Below are 23,525 nucleotides of genomic sequence, written 5' to 3'. Positions count from 1 at the left end.
CAAGCCAACAGCACAGATTTGCTTGAGAATTGAAACCGTGACCCAAGTCCTTCCAACTCTTTTTGGGTTCCAGCCGAGTCCAGGTGTCGATTTTAACCAACATTTCAATGACAAACTCCGCCATCTTCATTGACAATGCCTAGTCATGTCTGGTCCAGTGGTATATATACTCAAACATGTCGTCCATCCCTCCTGATTGGCTAACCCTCAACCAATCAGGTTTCTGCTGTCCTATCTTTTTTAAAAATCATATTTTAGTTCTTACATAGAGCAAGACCTTCATCTTTGTTGAAACTCTTAATTCTCCATTCATAATTATACTTTACACCGCACTCTGTCGTAGCAGTGCTGCCAGGATAATCAAGGACACAACACACCCAGCCAACACACTTTTTGTCCGTCGCCTCCGGGAGAAGGTTCAGGAGCTTGAAGATTCGTACGGCCAGATTTGGGAACAGCTTCTTTCCAACTGTGATAAGACTGCTGAATGGATCCTGACCCGGATCTGGGCCGTACCTTCCAAATATCCGGACCCGACTTGTACTAGCTTACTTTCCCTTTTCTATTTTCTAATTATGATTTATAATTAAAATTTTTATTATATTTACTTCGATTTGTACTCTAGGGAGCACGAAGCGCAGAATCAAATATCACTGTGATGATTGTACGCTCTAGTATCAATTGTTTGGTGACAATATAGTATGAAGTATTTCAATGGCTTCCTTCGCCAGGCAGTCCCAAAAGCTTTAGTTTTGAGTAAAATCAATCCTGTGGTCATTGCATGTGCAATGTTCTGCTACCACCAATATGCCCTGGTAACCCAAATGGATACACATTCTGTGCAACCTAAAAATTGTCAATAAACAGAAGACTGGTGGCCAAAGCCCTTTACCACATGTGAATGACCTAAACCCGCTCTAACAGTCCCTCCTCTTGGTCCTCCTGGACAAAAAATAAATTTGTACCAGGAAAGGGCAACCTGGGAGGACCTACTCAAATAGGGCAGCAAAAATGCCCTGCCTCGAAATTCCCCCCGATTTTTGTCTGCCTCGATATCTACCCCAGCATTCCCTTCAACTTCAGGGATCATGATTGTATTCCTCAGTCATCCAGCTGTGATATTAGCCCAACCTCCTCCCTGGAATTCCCTCCCCCCCCCCCCCCCCCCACTGTCAGTGAAGGAGATGCATGAGCTATCTCTTCCACCTCTGAATTTCAGATTTTTCTGTATGATTGCACTCTAACCACTCCCATTCACTCATCTACTTGATACCCTTACTAATATCCAATCCCAATAATCTCCCTGGTTTTACCTTAAGGCATCCTTCTCCCCCCACCTTCCCTGCAGCTTTACAGAGTCCTGTCTCCTTTTCAGTCATGATGAAAGGTCTCTAACCCAAAACACTGATTTTGTTTCTCTGCCTAAAGATATGGCCTGACTTGCTAACAGCCAATGTTTGGCTTTTGTTTTAAATTACCAGCATCTGCAGTTTGATTTTTCATGTAATAAATACCCTTCTCTCCCCACTGGGAAGTAATGATGAGGAACATGATGTCTGACTTTTTAGCAGTTATATAAAATTGCAAACCTAAGGGCTTCTTATAACAGAAAACTTTTAGCTCACTACATGAAAGTCACAAGCTGCTCAATACACTTTCAAGCTAGGTCAAATCTGATCATTTTCCTGCCACTTCTTTCACTTCAACTCCATTTCCTCCCATTAAGGAAATCCTTTCATCTTCATTAAAAGCCATTGTTTCAGCTTACAACTGCAAGCTCTAAATGACTTCAGTTTAATGCTGCTGAGTATTTGATTGACAATTCCAAACCGGCAGGTATGCCTAAAATTGGAAGGCATCAGTTGAAGGGGTGGTGGCTTAACGACGATCCAATGGGTAAATTTTCCACACAAAAAGTTGGTACCTGCTAGAAAACAGTAATAGTAAAAACTTAGAGGCATCTGAACAGGTATGTGAATCAACAGAACAGAGAATATGAAATAATGCAGACAAATGGGATTGGTATAGATAGGCATAATGGTCTAGGTGGGCTAGAGCGCATCTTACAACTTATTGACTGCACCCCAACAGAAAATATTTCCATGTAACTATTGTTAATATGTAAATTGGTATTCCAAATATTAAGAACTTCCAAACTAACAGGACAGCTCAGAGCTTCTGTTAAATAAAGCAATTTAACAGAATTTGTTTAAAGTTGGAAATTTCTATTTGCAATTTCCTAAGTTATGTCAATACACAACTACGGTTATCTAGAGATTTTTAAATTTATTAATCTGTTTTTCTGAACACAGTTGTTTATGGATAGCCAGGTTGATAATTACTGTTTGCAGCAATAAATCAGCTGGTTTTGATAGAGGACCAGTGAACTGAATTGACTTTATTACCTACACGCTTCATATACACGAGTAAAAATCTTTATGTAATGTCTCAGTCTAAATATGCAATTTATAATAACCAGTTAAAAGTAACTGGTTAAACAAACAAGATTCTGGAATCTGTTTTCCGTCCAAAATAAATAATTGTTTTATTGCATATTTTAGTTTTCCCAAATGTAGTTTATCAACTACATAATATTCCAGAATTTTGGTAGAAGCAGAGCCCGAGTGAGATCTGCATTCTGTTATGATATACTGGAATCAGAACCTTCATACCTTGTAGATTATGAAGAGTATAATGCAAATATTGCTTTGGGAAATTTTCTATCAACTTCATGTGTTAGTCAAACTACTTGAAATTAATTCTAAGTGTAATTGATGGCAACATCCCTATTTGGCAATCCATTAAACTGAATTCATTTATGGCAGTTTGATTTTGATAATAACAGAGCCCCTTGTGAAAATTTACATCTGGAAAATAGTACACTAATCACCTTCTGGCATTAGCAATAGAAGGGAATTTCAAAGTGGACTACACTGCATAATTTTGATCGCAAGATAAATGAAGCTGTGGTCTGCATATGTTTCACGATGATTTAATTTTTTCAGTAGTACCTACATCAATTTCAACAGTTCCATTAAGTTAAATTTTAGCCAGGTTTAGCACATTGGAAACAATAAAAGCAATACACAAGGTTACCGCTTAACAGGTCAGACAATGTGTGGAAAGAAAAAAGTAAACATTTGAGATGTGATTTCAGAGATGAAAATATCAACTCCCTTTTGATCTCCACACGTTGCCCGACTTAAGCATTTCCAGCATTTTCTGTATTCATTACTATGTCAGCCCACATCTAAATACTAACACAAATAATTGGATAATTAGATTAAGTTTAAGATATTCCTGGCTATTTGGCAGCAGAGCACAGGGTACATTGAGATCCTTCATACCAGAGGGCTCCCATAAGCCGCTATTTAGATCTGGACAGAGTTACCGAGAGCATTCCCACCCGTCTGAGAGCACCATAGACAGGAAGCAAGATAATTGCTTGTACTCTGACTTTTATCAACCCACATGTTTTCTAAAACTGCTCAAAGATATTTCTCACTTGAATACTCCCCACCGGAACACTGAAACAAGGGCTAAAAAAAAAATATTACATCTTCAGTGAATAAAGCAGCTTTGAGTGTTTTAGTGACATAACAACTTTGCATTCAACTAATACACTATGATCTGGAATTCTGCATTTACTTCACTGAAGTTAAAATTGGTTTTAATAGTAGTTGAAATTGCACTTGACCTTTGTCATGCATTTTCAAATTTCAATTAAGTATCAAACCAGTTGGTCTGCAGCTGGAGCTTAAGCCTCAGTCTGGTCTTCAACCAAAAAAAGTCACCTTGCATCTGTTGAACTACGTGAACTATCACCATGCTTTGCTGTTACCTCATGCCAATTCTGCCTTCCCATACCTACGCTGAAACCAAAATAACTTTGAGCAACCTTGAAATGACATATCTAAAGTACAAATCTGTAATACACAAGTTTTTCCACTTTCATTTAATTACTAGAAGGTAATAAATTCAGCAAGTAATTTTATTTAAATTAAAGGAATTCCTGATCTTGAGACGCAGATTTTTCTGGACAAATTACATTAGAGCCAATATATTAAAATGAATCAGAGCCTTCCTTTTCATCATTGCTGACAGACAGGCTGAAGTTTAAGTGTCTGGGAAGAGGGAGGAAGTGTGCACTTCAGTCAATCTCAGATAGGGAACATTTGCAGTAGAGCAAAGCTGCTACTCGAAATGCACATCTGATTATGTAACACATCTTTAAGCTCTCTGAAGTCTGGCAAATTTAATAAATGCAGCTACCTGATATTATAACTTTTGAAAGATGAATTTCCAAATCAAATTTGGACAAGTTATCTGGGAGAACAATTGTCCTTTTCATGTAATTTCTTAGCATGCTGTTTGACAAATATTTAGTACATTCAGATACACATTTCTGAACAAGAAATTGTTCTAGTTCTTGTATTCCCCACAAGCAAGTTTTCTTTAAAAAGGATGCACAGTCTTTGAAAGGCATTGAGAAGCAACTTCTAAAAGTTGAAATCAAATTCCTGACATATTGCACCAGAGACTACTTTCCACACATTGTTTTCCTTGGAGAGAAATTTTAGGTTTCTGCCTTCAATTATAAGACATTAAAAATAAGTTTACTGTTAAGAACCCCAGACATGTTCCTAAATCTGTTATAGACCTCAGACTGTTCAATAAAGATACACTCAACAGTTATACAGGAAAAATCCAGTCCCCTGCACAGTAAATTACATGCCTCAAACAAGTGTGAACAGATTTAAAACAGTTAGTATAATCATTAAAACTCACCAAGAGCTAAATGCCAAGACTACTGAAGAGATAAGTCAAAAAGCAAAAAAATAAACCCGATACATTTGAGTAACCATCTTAGAAGATCATAACCTCAAACGAAATGCCTCAAATCTAAAAATCTTGGCTTTAAAGTGATTACATTCCATACAATGTTGAGTAAAACAGGCCGGACAAATGGCAAAGCTGGAGACAATTTTTGTTTGATAAGTGCCTTGGAAACAGGGAAGCAATTCTGTAATGAAGTAGTAGTATTGCTTTAGCTTCAGCAGAGAAAGCAAAATCATGCAAAACAAGAGGCAAGACATGATCAAGCATTGATGCTATTGCTTGTTGCAGTGAAAGGAGGCGAAATACCTTGTCTTCTGCAAACAAACCAATAGCATCCTGTTTCTTATGCCCATTGTGAGTTTAAAGGTGAACATTCCTTAATCACAATAACAGGGACTTAAAACTACATGCTACTCACATACAACATTGAAGTTCCACTCTGTAGTCAATGGGCAGAAACATAGCATACCAAAATAAAAATGTTAGTGACATGACAACAAGTTTACTTAAACCACTTTAGATCCATACCATAGACAGGTACCACAAAATTACACAATATTAATGGAACTTAAATTAAAAAAGGCTACAATTTACACATTTTGTCGAAGATTTTTATTCTGCTTTTAAAGCTTTTGTCTGTAGCAAAGCAACCCAAAAATCCATCTTATAATTTGGCATCATTTCAAGGACAAGAATAAAAGGATGTAATGCTATGGTTTTATAAAGCATTGGTTAGAACATTCTTGGAGTATTGAGAACAGTTTTTGGGCACCTTATCTAAGATGTGTTGGCGTCAGAGAGGATCCTGAGGAGATTTGCGAAAATTATTCAGGGAATGAAACAGTTAACATAAAGAGCCTTTGATGGTGCTGGGCCTGTACTCATTGGAGTTTGGGGGGGGGGGGGGGAAGAGGAGAGAGAGAGGGATCTCTTTGAAACCTATTGAATACTGAAAAGCCTAGATAGTGGACTTGGAAAGGATAGTTCCTGGAATGGCCAAGTCTAGGCCCAGAGGGCACAACCTCAGGATAAAGGGACGTCGCTTTAGAACAAAAATGAGGAATTTCTTCAGCCAGAGGGTGGTGGATCTGTGGAATTAATTGCCTCAGATGGTTGTGCAGGACAAATCATTGTGTATATTTAAAGTGGAGGCTCAAACAGTTCTTAATTAATCGGGGCATCAAATTTTATCAGGAGACAGAGGAATCATAAATCAACCATGATGGTATGGCAGCAGACTCGATAGGCCAAATGGCCCAATTCTGCTCCTATGTCTTATGGTCTTATCAGTCCCAAATAAATCAGTTAACCTAATAATTGGCATTTCAAAAGGGTTAAGCAACCTGTGAACCAAATGCAATTAAACCACAGAATTATCCTTTTTCAATAAAACACATTTTACATTCTTAACCAAAATGTCACACCCATGAAAGCAGTAATTAAGTTCACTTCCAAGTTTTTCTCTTGCTTCCCTATTCTCACCTCCTTAACTTTCCAGTTCTTACCCCATGCTCTTTAGTGGATGAAAACATTTATCACATCTAAATAGGCCTGATGTAAATGCACAGTATCTGAGTGGTTACATTTCCAGAATCATTAACATGATCATTTATGTCACGTGTTTAAAACGAGTTCCCCCAATTATGGATTGCCCAAAAGGAGAATGAAGATCAAGAGCCTTCAGATGGAAATTTATGAATTTTCCTGGTGGTTATGGAAAACAGGGATTAAGTACTTACAGTGCATAGGCTAGAATAGGACAAGGTTATAGAACTACAGAAGTGACTGGAGAGGAAAAGGCCATCGAGACATTTCAAATGCTGAGGAGAAAGCTTTAAGGTGATTGGTGAACTGGGAATTAACAACGCCTTTAAGGCTTAGGGGCGTTCGACAAAAGGATCTCTAGTCTTGGAAGTAGGCAAAAACTTTGAATAAACTTGAGCACGAGGTCGAAAGGTGATAAATAATGACAAACCAGCCTGAATAGCAATGGAATAATCAAGACTAAAAATGTAGTTAAAGTTTTAACAGATAGATTTAAAATTGTATTTGGATTGCAAACAGGAGCAATTCTACAAGGTGAATAAACCAGACTTAACACCCCAATTTAGAAACCTGTTAAATATAATAAATCAACATAATACTGTTTTGCAGAAATGGAATTGCCATACAAATTATTTTAACACTATTGCCAATTGTGACTGGTGAGACTCCTCTTTTGGCTAAGAACCTTGAGGGGGAAGAAGAATTAACATTTTGCTACCGTGTTTTTTGGCATATTGTATAAGTATAATTGCTTTTAAGCTGAACAACAGGCAAAATTCCAATAAGATGTTCAGATTTCCAGAGATGAATAGGATTTCAAAAAAAGTCAGACTCAACACTGAGGAAGACAATACAGTCGAGGGTGAATTCACATATACAAGCCAGACAACAACTTCCCCTCAAGGCAGCATTCTTTTTTGAAAAGATCATCCTTTCAAACAAACCATGTGTGTTTCAAAATCTAGTAGTATGCCACAAAGTCATCTTTCTTATACTGACAAAAACTTTTCACTAACAGATTGTGGTCCAAGTTAATGCCATTTCTGTCCGAAATGTCATACAAATTCAAGCAAAGCAACTTCAGTCCAAAAGAATTCTCTGATTGCAAATATCCTCAAAAATGCTTCAGTTTATACAGAAATTGCACATTTGATGTTCAACTCTCAGCTGCATTGTAGCACTGAAAAGCTGTTCAAAGCAGTTGCAAAACTGCTACAACTGAATTACCTTGCAAATCAGTTCAAATTCAAGACGACAAATTCTGTTTTGTGAAAAGTTGTCTATCAACTGCAAGAGTTCTCAAAGTACAAAGGAAAAGACATGCAAAGATGATTCAGAATAACAGCTATAATCAAACAGGAGAAAGCTGTCAATTAGCTGCAAGGAGTTAAACTGAACAGCATCCAACACTTGCCTGATGTTTCACTGGCTTAGGCGATTCGAGCTGCTTCTCACAAACAAATTAAATAGTATTAGGAAATATGCACAAATTTCAAATATGCATCAACTTCAAAACAGGTGGGAGAACATCTCTCCAACTGCTATTGAGCAAGCACTTTAAGGTAGCACAAGAAAGCCAATTTGGCTCAAGGAATTTAAAATCTTGACCCAATTTACAAAATGTTTGCAACTATGAAATGATTTGTATATTATTTAGAGCTTGAGATTTTTATTTTGGAATGGTATCTCACATAAAACAGCTGTGGAGAAAACCCTTTTTTAAAAAAAACACAGATAAACAATTATGCCAGTTTGAAAAGTTTTTAATGGAATTAGGAAAAACTGGTTTGTTTGTTACTCTTGGAGTTGAGCACAACTTGTTTCGATTGGTTTTGTGACTTCTGAGATAGCTAATGACTTCATTCTGGAAGTTGCAGATGGAGCAAGAACCGCAATTTTAAAACATCTGCTCCATTTTCAGAGCATATTTTGGAATGTATTGAAATAAATATGTGTGGGGGGGGGGGGGGAGAAGAGTGGCTCTCTACTATGCTAACTATATGCCAAATAGAATGGCAATATTGCAAGCACCCCAAAGGTGTTAACATATGCAACCATAAAGTGGTTTACATAATCAGATATCCTAGCAGACTGTGGTATACAAAGCAAAAACTAAACTCATTTACAGTGGATTCCAGCTCATTGATACAGATTCAGACCAAAACATTTTGGCCCAACTGAGTGGCTGCCCCAATTTGCTGAAGTTTCATGGAAATAGTTAAAAGGCATTTAAAAAAAAAAGACAAACTGAGTAACAAATTATCAGTGTCTTCCTCTCATGACAGTTCAGATCACAGCTAGGATTTTGCACTCAAATTGCCAGAACAGGACAAACTCCAAACATCAACTTGGAGCAACAACTGATGCTGTTTCATGCTTTTAAATAACCTTCTCCAGGTTTGTAAATCATTTCATAGCTGCCATCACATTTTCTGGGAAAAAAAATAATTTTGCAAATTCCATGAGGCAAAATTTGAATAGCACTTTAAAATGCAGATCTCATATTACTGTTATTTCATTATACATTACATACAAGTACCATCGTAAAGCTGTAAGCAAGCAGTCAATCTATGTGCCTCATTGTGAACACCAATGAGCCCCTTACATCCAATATTCTGTAACACTATCTTGTCAGTTACGTCATTCAATCACAAGCCAAAGCATGATTAATATATCAGCATCAGAAAATATTTTAACCAGCATACCTGCCCAAATACCCGAGGTTAAATGTCAAACGAGCTTTATGGAAAATTTAACTCACTGGAATATTGTGGTCCTTTCGTCCTTTGTGAGAGGAAGCAACGTGAGCCAGATACTGAATAACTTTCTTAGTATTTTCTGTCTTGCCTGCACCAGATTCTCCTCTGTAAAGCAACAAGTAAACAGTCAATTTCAGCAAAAATGAACATACAGCTCAAGATCATATTGAGCACCTAGGTTTGTGTGACATGTTCTTTCTGCATGCCAAGAGAAAGCTCGGCTATGATTACCAACTGAGAGAAATTGGCAGAAGTCACTCCCTCGTTCTTGAACCTTCATTGCAGTTGGCATTGCAATGCTGACACTCAGCAACATCTGTTAGACAACGTAGTCACACAGGCAGACTGATCATGGAATAACTAGAGCAGGTAATTCATTAGCAGATTGACGAGTCAATTTGCAATATGCATGACTGAACATCAGGTCACATTCTTTTCATGGAGGTCATGTTTCCCTCCACTTTAAAAGCAGCAAGTTTCCTGTTGATATCTAGATAGGAACCTGTAATCAATCAGGAATTAGTTTACAAAAATGTGTGGCATCCATTTTTGTCGGCAACCAAAGCCACAACTGGTATTTCTATTCTCTGAAGGCCTGTTTCAGCCTCATTTCCTTGTAAGGCAATAACATTTAAAACCCTTCCCCCAAAATCAAAACCAAGGCCATTTACCTAATGTGGTCTTTGGTAGGACACAATCTTATGTGCACTTAAATTAACCTCAAAAGGAAAAAGATGCACACCTTTAAAATCTGTGCAACCCAGATGAATTCTGAACATTGGGTTAGAGTGCAAAGGATGTTCGAAATCAGAATAAAAAAGTTTTTGCAACTTCACTACGTTTTACATGCAGGTGTGTCAGCATGAATGACATAACCAACATTTACATAAAAACACAACATTTATACAACTACCGGTACTTTGAAATACAGCAACTACAGATTTCCAAAAAAAAATGTCAAGACTAATGTTACAAATAGCCCAAGCACAGGACGGGGTGCAGTCATTATCAGCTCTATAGACGCAGAGACAATCCTGCCATTGAGCAACATTTACATCAACTTTGCAGCTTTGTCAACCCCCCCCCCCCCCCAAGGTACTTCAAGGTAGCAATTGGCTACTTGGCATTTCCCTTGGGAGAAAGGAGGACAGCAGGAGAATCAATGTTATTGAGGATGAGAGAGAAAATGTGATTTGTGTAGGTGTTGTGTTAAAGCCTTTTTATTAAACAAAATATACTTTATCCAAAATTAAAATCATGTACAATAAACCATTCAATGACTCAATCCTTCACAAATGTTTCCATTACGGTCTTTACATTTCCACACTTTTAGCCACCCAAGTGGCACTGTTACTTCATATTTACATACCCTTGTTGAGGGGTATACACCCTGCCCCCTACCCTTCAACTCCCGCGGGAGAAGGACCCTAGACTGTGGTCCTTCCTCACCGGGCCCTTGCGGTGGCTGCACCAAGTTTCAGTGCGTCCCTCAGCACGTACTCCTGCAGCCGATAATGTGTCAGTCGGCAGCATTCTCTCACGGACATCTCCATGTACTGGTAGACCATCAAGTTTCGGGCTGACCAAAGAGCCTCTTTCACCGAGTTGATGATCTGCCAGCAGCACTGGACGTTGGTCTCCGTGTGTGTCCCTGGGAACAGCCCGTAGATCAGAGAGTCCTCTGTTACGCAGCTGCTGGGGATGAATCTCGACAAGGTCCCTTCCATCCTCCTCCACACCTTCTCCGCGAACCCATAGTGTGGAAAGATGTGGATCACTGATTCCTCCTCACTGCAGTCCTCCCGTGGGCAGCGGAACGTGGAGGTGACATTCCGGCTGTACAGGAGGGATCTGACTCGGAAGGCCCCTCTCACCGCCGGCCAGGCGAGGTCTTGGTGCCTGTTGTGAGGTCCGGCGATGAGGCATCTTGCCAGATGAACTGGGCGGTCTGCTCAGGGAACCACCCCACTGTGTCCATCACGTCCTTCTCCTGCAGTGCCTGCAGGACCATTGCCTGTTGGCCCTGTGGTCAAAGGCGTTGGACCGTTAATTTGCTGCATGACCCCATGAAAAATCAGGTAAAGAAACCACTGTATTGTACAAAAAGCTGAGCTTCTAACATAAGCCTCTAACTTTATGGTAGCAGTTGGGAGACTGTCATTATAAAATTGAAGTTCCAGAGAACACAAGATAAATGCTGAAATTCAGAGGGGATTAATTAGCTCATCCATAGAGCAAACAGTATTGCACCTCTTAAATTTGAAAATCAACAATTTCAGATCATTATAAACCATTCCCGCTGCAGAATAACCTTGTTGCATAATGAGGGTGTTTTAAAAACAACAGACCACCTCTTAGGACCTAGAAAACAATTGTATGGGGTTTTTCTTTCAAAACTTCCAAAATTAAATCAAATTCTACCGAATTCTTTCATAGGCTTGAGGTTAGTCAGCCCAATCTTAATTAAAAATGATACTTTGCGTCTCATTTGCTGCACATTCTTTAATGCAATTAGCTGCTCAGTCGGACAACAGCATTTGCAGGATGCAGGAGATCAGAAAAAAGGAAATCCCTGCCGAAGAGATCACTTGATTGGTGGAGCAGTTTCCTTCCAGATCAGTGAGGAGCATTGGAATGTTACCACAGACCGAAACCCAGACAGCTCAGTCAGAAAAACAGAAAGATGTCTACGGTTACACTGCTGACACAAGTTCAATTTCAATTGTCATTCAATCATATGCGAGTACCCATGAATATAGCCAAACTGAACAGCATAACTCTGGAGCCAAAACACAGTAGCACAGTCATGCACAGCACATAAAGCACAAGGCAGTATGCACACGTCAGATATCCGTCACAAAAACAGTCCAAGATCCAAAAAAAAGGAAAATAACCCTTATAGTTGTTTAGTAGCTTAAAACATCTTTAGTACAAATATTTCATGTCTCAATCAAATTACAGATTTGCAAATAAATTAGTTTATAATTTTGATACCAAATTATTATGACCAAGGTCAAACTGGTACATGGAAGAAAAATGCTAAATGTCTTGGTCAAGCAGAATCTATAAAGGCAATAATGAGTTAATGCTTCAGGTTAGTGACCTTCCACATGGACAGAACAAAGATAGAAATCAAACAGGTTTTAAATTGCAAAGGAGGAAATAATGGAAATGTCTTGGTTAGGATGGAAGCAAGACGAGATCAACTAAATAGTTGTTTTGGTGCCACATGAGAAATGTGGAGGGGGACTGGGATCAAGGTTTGCTGGTTGCAGGCGACTTGTGTGTAAGAGATACAAACGAGTAAAAAACTCAGATTCTGGAAACCAGGAGGAGTGTTGGAAATATTCAAATAATTAACTGTTCGTAGAGAAACAAAACTTGTATTACATTGATGACCTGCACAATCAGCCTGCTCTATTGGCAGATTATCAACACAATGCATCTCTTCACATACACTTGTGCTTTTCTTCCTTTACTTTTTCAATGTAATTAACAACAGCTAATGAAACAGACAGAAATCTGGAAATAAAATCACATCGTAAGATTGTTTTTTTGGGGGGGGAATTTTTCATCTGCCTTCAGTTCTGCCAACCTATATCACATGAAAATATTAATAATCACTAGATATGAAACACTGGGCCTACTTATTTTTGTGTTAAAATTTAGTTGCATTATAGTATTGCATCTGACGACAAGAAAAATTTCCAGGTAATCATACCTGCAAGGGAATAACTTAACTGTGACCTAGATACCAAATGGCCACAACAGGTACTAGAGAGTACCCCAGTGGCTGTATCCCCTGACAATGTGCTCCTGTTTGAGTACTATTGGGAGGGACAGCCTACCTGGGGGAAGCTATAGTGGCCGTGCCTCTGGCACCCAGTCCGGCCCTGTAGCTCAGAAAGGTAGGGAAAGGAAGAGGAAGGTAGTAGTCATAGGGGATTCGATATTTAAAAGGTCAGATAGGCGATTCTGTGGACGCAATCAGGAGACCCAAATGGTAGTTTGCCTCTCTGGTGCCAGGGTCCAGGATGGTTCTGACCACATCCAAGATATCCTGAAGTGGGAGGGGGAGGAGCCAGAGGTCCTGGTGCATGTAGGTACCAATGACATAGGTAGGAAAAGGGAAGAGGTCCTGAAAGGAGAATATAGTGAGTTAGGAAGGGAGTTGAGAAGAAGGACTGCAAAGGTAGTAATCTTGGGATTACTGCCTGTGCTGTGCGACAGTGAGAGTAGGAATGGAATGAGGTGGAGGATAAATGCGTGGCTGAGGGATTGGAACAGGGGGCAGGGATTCAAGTTTCTGGATCATTGGGACCTCTTTTGGGCAGGTGTGACCTGTACAAAAAGGACAGGTTGCACTTGAATCCTAGGGGGGCCAATATCCCGGCAGGGAGATTTGCGAAGGCTTCTGGGGAGACTTTAAACTAGAATGGTTGGGGGGTGGAAATTAAATTGAAGAGATTAGGACAGAGGAGGTTAGTTCACAAATAGAGAAAGCTAGTAGACTGTGTGTGAAGGAGGATACGCAGGTGACAGAGAAGGGTAGAACTCCGACTGAAGATGTAGGGGAGAAGAAAGAAAAAGATAATCAAGTTGTTTGCACCATGAGGAATAAACAGTAAGAGGTGGAGAGTTTCTTAAATGCATCTATTTTAATGCTAGGAGCATTGTAAGAAACGTGAATGAGCTTAGAGCATGGATTGATACCTAGAAATATGATGTTGTAGCTATTAGTGAAACATGTTTGCAGGAGGGGTGTGATTGGCAACTAAATATTCCTGGATTTCGTTGCTTCAGGTGTGATAGAAACGGAGGGGCGGGGGGGGGAGGAGTTGCTTTGCTTGTCAGAGAAAATATTACAGCATTACTCTGGCAGGATAGATAAGAGGACTTGTCTAGGGAGTCTATTTGTGTGGAATTGAGGAATGGGAAAAGTGTAGTGACACTTATAGCGGTGTATTATAGACCACCTAATGGGGAGTGAGAATTGGAGGAGCAAATTTGTAGGGAGATAGCCGATATTTGAAAGAAGCACAAGGTTGTGATTCTGGGAGATTTTAATTTTCCACACAGACTGGGAAGACCATTCTGTAAAAGGACTGGATGGTTTGGAGTTTGTAAAAAGTGTGCAGGATAGTTTTTTGCAGCAATACATAGAGGTACCAACTACAGAAGGGGCAGTGTTGGGGAGCGCTTCGGGTCCAGTGATCACAGTGCCATTAGTTTCAATATAATTATGGAGAAGGATAGGACTGGACCCAGGGTAGAAATTTTTGATTGGAGAAAGGTTAACTTTGAGGACATGCGAAAGGATTTAGGAGGAGTGGATTGGGACAATTTGTTTTATGGGAAGGTTGTAATAGAGAAATAGAGGTTATTTAAAGGTGAAATTTTGAGGGTACAAAATCTTTATGTTCCTGTTAGGTTGAAAGGAAAGGTTAAAAGTTCGAGAGAACCATGGTTTAAGGGATATTGGAAACTTGGTTCAGAAAAAGAGGGAGATCTACAATAAATGTAGGCAGTAGGGAGTAAATGAGGTGCTCGAGGAATATAAAGAATGTAAAAAGAATCTTAAGAAATTAGAAAAGCTAGAAAATGAGGTTGCTTTGGCAAGTAATGTGAAAATAAATTCAAAGGGTTTCTACAGTTATATTAATAGCAAAAGGATAGTGAGGAATAAAACTGGTCCCTTAGAGAATCAGAGTGGACAGCTAAGTGTGGAGCTAAGAGAGATGGGGGAGATTTTGAACAATTTCTTTTCTTCGGTATTCACTCAGGAGAAGGATATGAAATTGTGTAAGATAAGGGAAACAAGTAGGGTAATTATGGAAACTATGATGATGAAGGAGGAAGTACTGGCACTTTTAAAGAATATAGAAGTGGATATATCTCCGGGGCCAGACAGGATATTCCCTAGGACCTTGAGGGAAGTTAGTGTAGAAATAGCAGGGGCTCTGACAGAAATATTTCAAATGTCATTAGAAATGGGGATGGTGCCAGAGGACTGGCATATTGCTCATGTGGTTCCATTGTTTAAAAAGGGTTCTAAGAGTAAACCTAGCAATTATAAGCCTGCAAGTTTGACGTCAGTGGTGGGTAAATTAATGAAAGTTTCCTTAGAGATGGTATTTATAATTATCTGGATAGACAGGGTCTGATTAGAAACAGTCAACATGGATTTGTGCGTAGAAGATCATGTTTGACAAATCTTATTGAATTTTTTGAAGAGGTTACTAGGAAAGTTGATGACAGTAAAGCAGTGGATGTTGTCTATATGGACTTCATTAAGACCTTTGACAAGGTTCCACATGGAAGGTTAGTTAGGAAGGTTCAATCTTTAGGTATTAATATTGTAGTAAAATGGATTCAACAGTGGCTGGATGGGAGATGCCAGAGAGTAGTGGTGGATAACTGCTGGTCAGTTGGTGACTAGTGGCGTGCTGGAGGCTGGTGACTAGTGATGTGCCTCTGGGATCTGTACTGGGTCCAATGTTGTTTGTCATATACATTAATGATCTGGATGATGGGTGGTAAATTGGATTAGTAAGTATGCAGATGATACTAAGATAGGTTGTGTTGTGGAATATGAAGTAGGTTTTCAAAGCTTGCAGAGATTTAGGCCAGTTAGAAGAGCGGGCTGAAAGGTGGCAGATAGAGTTTAATATTGATAAGTGTGAGGTGCTACATTTTGATATGACTAATCCAAACAGGACATACATGGTAAATGGTAGGGCATTGAAGAATGCAGTAGAACAGAGTGATCTAGGAATAATGGTGCATAGTTCCCTGAAGGTAGAATCTCATGTGGATAGGGTGGTGAAGCTAGCTTTTGGTATGCTGGCCTTTATAAATCAGAGCATTAAGTATAGGAGTTGGGATGTAATGTTAAAACCGTACAAGCCACTGGGGAGGCCAAATTTGGCGTATTGTGTACAGTTCTGGTAACAAATTACAGGAAAAATGTCAAAAAAAATAGAGAGTACAGAGGAGATTTACTAGAATGTTACCTGGGTTTCAGCACCTAAGTTACAGAGAAAGGTTGAACAAGTTAGGACTTTATTCTTAGTGTAGAAGGTTGAGGGGGGGACTTGATAGAAGTCTTTAAAATTATGAGGGGGATAGAGAGAGTTGACGTGGATAGGCTTTTTCCACTGAGAGCAGAGAAGATTCAAACAAGAAGACATGAGTTGAGAGTTAAGGTGCAAAAGTTTAGGGGTAACGCGAGGGGGAAATTCTTTACTCAGAGAGTGGTAGCTGTGGGGAACGAGCTTCCAGTAGAAGTGGCAGGTTTGATTTTGTCATTAAAAAAATTGGATAGGTATATGGACAAGAAAGGAATAGAGGGCTATGGGCCGAGTACAGGTCGGTGGAACTCGGTGAGAGTAAGCGTTCGGCATGGACTAGAAGGGCCTAGATGGCCTGTTTCTGTGCTGTAATTGTTATATGGTTATAACAGAGTACCCCCCCCCCCCAGCTCTAATCCAAAAGGTTTTATACTACTAAATCTTTGACATCCTTGGGGCAAGAGATGTTGCCAGAATGGCAGCCCGAAATTGCATTTAAAATGACAACAGACTGATGATTGATCACTGTGCCAGGACTGCTTTCTCCTATAATTTTGTGCATTAAAAACAAAAACTGCCTTTTCCAACCAGTGGAAGCCAGTGATAGAACATTCTTTTTAGGTTCTGATGAAGACAGTAACTCCACTCTCTTGAACTTGATGTTGAAAGCTTAGGACTAATTATAATTTATTTTTAAAATTGCCTGAAGCACATATTAAGCAAGGGCATGTTTACGACATTTAAAGTGTAGGCTAAATATCACTGTTCTTCATAAAATCCTCCAAATTTCCTGGTGAAATAACTTAAATGACTTCTCCCAAGCCAACATTCCTCATATTTAGGCCCCAGCTATGCTTAGTCGGCTATACTGTAAAGATTATATCATTCAGAGGCTAAAACATTAAGACTTCCAAAAGACACTATTCAGAGCTTTATAAAGGAAATTTGTTCTTTCCATAATTTTGTAGCAAAAGCAAGCTGTTAAAGAAACTCAATTACCCAAAGGGCAACAGGACACTTTGCAGCTCTCCAATCATACCTTAAGTGGCATTTTGAAAAATGTTAAATGCTGATATCCCAAAATTTAATTATCCATATTTATTCATCATCGTTCAATACTGTCTTTCACCTGTCACCATCAACCCCCAAAATAGGCATTAATTAGTAACTCATCATATGACCATTGAAGTGGTGGGGAAATGAGCTGCATTTTTTAAACCTGGGGCACCTTGGACTGAGCAATTCTGAGCACTTCTGCTTTAGCAATGTGGAATAAAGAGAAGGTGACTGTAAGCCCCAGGGAGAGCATGTTATAGGGAGATAAACCAGAAACAATGCCCATGTGCTGGCTGAGGTCTTATCAGTCTGAAGTAGGTTTCACAGGGACATCAGAGGCTTGCTTCTACACCACTGAAGTTTGTGGGCCATCGGTTCACAAATGAAAATCCTGCCAATGTTCAGGACCATGCCAGTGGGCCTCTTGTATAATATACGTTGGATCCCTCAACAAAGGTCATAAGCTTAAATCCAGACACTCCCCTGTTCAAAAACAATGCAAACGTAATTGTCCAAAGGCATAAAAAAGGAGCACTAAATCATTCAATTTTTTTAATTATTATTATTTTTTTTGTATTCCTGTTACCTAATAGAGTGGTGCTTTGAGAATACAGAGTTCACACAATAATTAGATTCAAATGCTTAAGATTGCTGATACCTGACTGGTGAAAATTAGAAGAACATTTCTATCATCAAATTTTACATTTGGGTTTGGTAAAGTACCTCATGGAATATGCTAGAAGATATCTGCAAGTATATAAAATCGCTGGTTAAATTCTATGCGTGTTTTAAAATATGTTTAAATTCTAATTTGACTGCCATTTCATAGAATTTGGCTACTACAAAGTTCAAGCAACACAACAAACAATCTATTTTAAAATATTCAAAATATGTGCTTACGTGCAAAGAATCGATTGATCCTCACGATCTGGAAGAGAAAAAAGTTGAAAGTCAGTAATGATTTACATGATGATTACATTAACTGATTACACTGAAACATCTTCCCTTAGTCTTGGGTACATCAAGTGCACTTATTTGTTTACAAGTTACCAAAACAACAAAAATGCAAATTCTGGACACAGATGAGGGCCAAACCAAACAGAATTGGCACAGTGGAATAGGTTATATTCTTTGAAACATTTATTTCCTTTATTTAATTGATGATCAAAAAAAGAAATGCTATGCTTTACCTCTCCTTTCTCAATCTCTCCATCTCTGGAGACAGCTTGTCCACTATTGTCCATTACAACCCCACTGACTCTCACAGCAACCTGGTCTATACCTCTTCCAACCCTGTCACTTGCAAAAATGCCATTCTATTCTCTCAATTCCTCCATCTCCGCCATCTGCTCTCAGGATGAGGTTTTGCATTCCAGGACGAAGGAGATGCCCTCCTCCTTCAAAGAAAGGAGAAAGTCCCTCCCTCCACCACATTTCTTACATTTCACACACAAGTGTGCCCTCACCCCATGCTCCAACAACCCCACCAGGGTTAGGGTTCCTCTTGTCCTCGCCTACCATCCCACCAGCATCCATGTCCAGCACATAATTCTCTATTACTTCCTCCACCTCCAACAGGATCCCACCACCAAACACGCATTTCCCTGCCCCCCCCCCCATTTTCTACTTCCACTGAGATCGCTCCGTACATGACACCCTTGTCCATCCGTCCCTCCCCACTGATCTCCCTCCTGGCACTTATCCTTGTAAGTGGGACAAGTGCCACACCTGCCCCCACACCATCTCCCTCACTACCATTTAGGGCCTCAAACAGTCCTTCCAGGTGAGGTGACACTCTAACCACCAGTCTGTTGGAGTTATCTACTGTATCAGATGCTCCTGATGTGACCCAACATACATTGGGTGATGGGTTTGTCAAGCACCCAGCTTCTTCTGCGTAGATCTACCAGAGGCCACCCATTTTAATTCGACTCCCAATTCCGACATGTCCACCCATGGCCTCCACTAATGTCACAACGAGGCCACGCTCAGGTTAGAGGAGCAACACCTTATATACCATATGGATAGCCTCCAACGTGATAGCATGAACATTGATTCTCAAACTTCCAGTAATGGCACAACCCCCCCCCCCCCCCGCCTTACCCTTTCCACCTAACCGGCCCATCACCTCCCTCCAGTGCTGCTCCTCCTTTTCCTTCTTCCATGGCCTTCTGACCTCTAATAGGTTCCCCCTCCTCCAGCCCTGCATCTCTGTCACCAATCAACTTCCCAACTCTACTTCACCCATCCCCCTCCCAGTTTCACCGACCACCTTGTGTTTCTCCCTCCCCTCCATCCACCTTCTAACTGACTCATCTCTTTTTCTCCAGTCCTGCTGAAGGGTCTCGGCCCGAAACGTCAACTGTACTCTTTTCCCTAGATGCTGCCTGGCCTGCTGAGTTCCTCCAGCATTTTGTGCCTTGCGAGGCTTTATATTTGATTTAAGCAGAAAAATAAACTGCCATTCCAGTCTTGATATACGTGACATCAAATGTCAAGAAATTGTAAATGCTGGGAATCTCAACTAAAAACTGTATTACACATAGGTCAAGTGGCACCGGAGGGGGAAAAGGGGGTTTTCAATATGAATTGCTGATTCAATGTTTCCTTCCACACCAACTGCACAACCAACTCAGCCTTCTGTTTTTATTTGTCAATTTGCTATTTTAGAACATTCTGAATATCCTCAGGGTTCAAAAGATGACCATTTAGCCCTATTGCTATGACACAAGTGACATAAATCAAGCAGTTCGCATTTTGAAATGGGACACAGTGCGTGAGATTCAGTTGTGGGGAGCATTAAACAGACACTGGTTTGTGTTATGTGTGTTTCTGCTCAACTTTGGTCCTCCCCCGTTCATGAACTCTAACCACAGCACAAATGAGGTACAACCAGATGATACAATGAGCAACATCATCCCAAGGCCCTAAACTAGGATTGCTGGGCTGGGGGTGGGAACCAAATTGAAGAGAGTGAGGAAGAGGCAGCTGGCTCACAAATAGAGAAAACTTGGAGACAGTGTGAGGGGGACGATAGGCAGGCGATAGAGAAGGGATGCACTTAGACCGATGGTTTGAGATGTGTCTATTTTAAAAACGAGTATTAGGAACAAAGCAGATGAGCTTAGAGCGTGGATCAGTACTTGGAGCTATGATGTGGTGGCCATTACAGACGACTTGGGTGGCTCAGGGGCAGGAATGGTTACTTCGAGTGCAAGGCTTTAGATGTTTCAGGAAGGACAGGGAGGGAGGCAAAAGAGGTGGGGGCGGGGCACTGTTGATCAGAGATGCTGCAGAAAAGTAGAAAGGCATAGAGGGATTATCTACAGCAGGAGTCGCCAACCTTTTTTGCACCGCGGACCAATTTAATATTGACAATATTCTTGCGAACCAGCCAATGGGGGGGATGCGGGTGTTAATCATGACCGGAATACAGCGATACTCGAAGAGGGTCGCTTATGTCCACTCTATTCTGCAGTTTAGTTTTCGTGGCTATCACTTGCTTCTGTCCTACTTGCTCACGTTTTTTCTGCTCAAAAGACTGAACAGGTTTGTCTTTCAGTGCAGAGTGCTTGGACTCAAGGTATTAAAGCAGTTTTGAGGGTTTCATTGCCTCATTAGTCAGCTTCCCTCCCGCCCGCCCGCCGCCTTGGTCAGGTGCGGCTGGTCATGGGTGGGGTGAGAGGACAAGGCAAGGGCCAGACGTCCCCGTGCCAGGGCTGCAGTAGTCGCAGTCTGAAGAGAGCAACCAAGCGAGGAGTGTGACAGCGTGTGTCTCTCCCCACACCCCCCCATAGGTAGGTAGGTAGGATCTATCTGCTACCAAAAGTTTGGCTCAAGGTATGACTTTCAGTAGATCGTAGCGAGGTAGCTGCTCTGCTACTTACAAAACCCTGAGTCTGAATTAGGTCTACAAGTATTTTAGCATTGGGTTCCCCACAAACATTCAGTGTACTGAACAGGTTTAGAGGTGGCGCCCATCTGTCCGCGCTCCAGGCCAGTAGCAACTGCACTTCTCGCTGTTTGCACGAGGCGCAAGGGTATCACTGCGTTTAGGCGACTGATGACCTCACGTGTGTTCAACAGTGGGCGTGACCAGAAATGAGAGAAGGTGCAGCTGACACGTATCTTTTCATATCGCCAAATCATATTGCTTCCTCACAGTTCAGTAGCACATGCTTTGAGGCCCATTACCGGTCCGCAGCCTGGTGGTTGGGGACCACTTATCTATAGAGTATTTGTGGGTGGAAGTTAGGAAGGGGTCAATTACTGGGTGTTTATTATAGAGCACCCAATAGTAATATGGACATTGAGCAGCAGATAGTGAGACAGATTCTGGAAAGGTGTAATAAGTTGTCATGATGGGAGATGTTAATTTCCCAAATATTGATTGGCATCTCCCAAGACCAAGGGGTTTAGATGGGGTGGAGTTTGTTAGGTGTGTTCAGGAAGGTTTCCTGACACACTATGTAGATAAGCCGACAAGAGGAGAGGCTGTACTTGATCTGGTATTGGGAACTGAACCCGGTCAGGAGTCAGATCTCTCAGAGGGAGAGCATTTTGGAGATAGTGATCACAGTTCTATCTCCTTTACAGCAGCACTGGAGAGGGATAGGAACAGATAAGTTAGGAAAGCGTTTAATTGGAGTAAGGGTAAATACGAGGCTATCAGGCAGGAAATTAGAAGCATAAATTGGGAACAGATGTACAGAAGAAATGTGGCAAAAGTTCAGGGGATATTTGCGTGGAGTTCTGCATAGGTATGTTCCAATGAAACGGAAAGGATGGTAGGGTACAGAAACCATGGTGTACAAAGGCTGTTGTAAATCTAATCACAAAGATTACAAAAGCTTTAAATAAAAAACTAGGTAATGTTAGAGATCTAGAAGATAAGGCTAGCACAGGAAGGAGCTATAAGGAAGGAATCAGGAGAGCCAGGAGGGGCCATGAGAAAGCCTTGGCGGACAGGATTAAGGAAAACCCCCAATGCATTCTACAAATAAGTTGAAGAGCAAGAGGATAAGATATGAGAGGATAGGACCAATCAAGTGAGACAGTGGAAAAGTCTGTATGGAATCGGAGGTGGTAGTGGAGGTACTTAATGAATACTTTGCTTCAGTTTTCTCTACAGAAAAGGATTTTGGCAATTGTCGCGATGACTTACAGGGGACTGAAAAGCTTGTGCATGTAGATATTAAGATAGAGGATGTGCTGGAGCTTTTGGAAAGCATAAAGTTAGATAAGTCACTGGGACTGGACGAGATGCACCCCAGGCTACTGTGGGAGGTGAGGGAGGAGATTGCAGAGCCTCTGCCAATGATCTTTGCATCATCAATGGGGATGTGAGAGGTTCCGGAGGATTGAGGGTTGTGGATGTTGTTCCCTTATTCAAGAAAGGGAGTAGAGATAGCCCAGGAAATTATAGACCAGTTAGTCTTACTATAGTGGCTGATGAGTGGACGGAAAAGATCCTGAGAAGCAGGATTTATGAATATTTGGAGAGGCATAATGCTGTTAGGAATAGTCAGCATGGCTTTGTGAAAGGCAGGTCATGCCTTATGAGCTGATTGACTTTTTTGAAGAGTGAACAAGCACATTGAAGGTAGAGCAGTAGAGGTGTTGCATATGGTTTTCAGCAAGGCATTTGATAAGGTACACCATGCAAGGCTTATTGAGGAAGTAAGGAGGCATGGGATCCATGGGGATATTGCCTTCTGTGGGCAAGCCAGTTCTAGATCCACTAAGCAAAGTGGTTGTAGACAGGTCATACTCTGTGTAGAGATTGGTGACCAGTCTGTAGTCTGTTCTGGGACCCCTACTCTTCGTGATTTTTATAAAAGACCTGGATGAGGAAGTGGAGGGATGGGTTAGTAAACTTGCTAACACAAAGGTTGGGGATGTTGTGGATAGTGTGGAGGGCTGTCAAAGGTTACAGCAGGACATTAATAGGATGCAAAACTGGGCTGAGAAGTGCCGGATGGAGTTCAACCCAGATAAGTGTGAGGTGGTTCATTTTGGTAGATCAAATATGATGGCAGAATATAGTATTAATGGTAAGACTCTTGGCAGTGTGGAGGATCAGAGGGATCTTGGGGTCCAAGTCCACAGGACACTCAAATCTGCTGCGTAGGTCAACTCTGTGGTTAAGGCAGCATACAGTGCATTGGCCTTCATCAATTGTGGGATTGAGTTTAGGAGCTGAGAGGTAATGTTACAGCTATATAGGACCTTGCTCAGACCCCACTTGGAGTACTGT

At 40.8% G+C, this 23,525-nt stretch overlaps 1 protein-coding gene across 7 annotated transcripts in view; it reads right to left on the bottom strand.

Annotated features, from left to right (window-relative positions):
- Positions 1 to 23,525, bottom strand: part of LOC132380127 (myosin-10) — a 171,915-nt gene that overhangs the window by 84,463 nt on the left and 63,927 nt on the right. For 4 of the 7 annotated variants that reach the window (XM_059948724.1, XM_059948727.1, XM_059948728.1 and 1 more), the window contains exons 4-7: positions 18,170 to 18,197; positions 9,146 to 9,248; positions 7,799 to 7,831; positions 5,258 to 5,278 (exon numbers count right to left, since the gene is read on the bottom strand). In XM_059948724.1, coding sequence (XP_059804707.1) covers positions 5,258 to 5,278; positions 7,799 to 7,831; positions 9,146 to 9,248; positions 18,170 to 18,197 — 185 coding nt within the window. The remainder of the gene's footprint in view (positions 1 to 5,257; positions 5,279 to 7,798; positions 7,832 to 9,145; positions 9,249 to 18,169; positions 18,198 to 23,525) is intronic. The other 3 variants (XM_059948729.1, XM_059948723.1, XM_059948722.1) reach the window with 2 other exon arrangements.

This window comes from Hypanus sabinus, chromosome 23, assembly GCF_030144855.1.
Source record: "Hypanus sabinus isolate sHypSab1 chromosome 23, sHypSab1.hap1, whole genome shotgun sequence".
Lineage (NCBI taxonomy): Eukaryota > Metazoa > Chordata > Chondrichthyes > Myliobatiformes > Dasyatidae > Hypanus > Hypanus sabinus.
The sequence above is the reverse complement of the archived record's forward strand: the minus strand, read 5'-3'. Positions and strand labels throughout refer to the sequence as shown.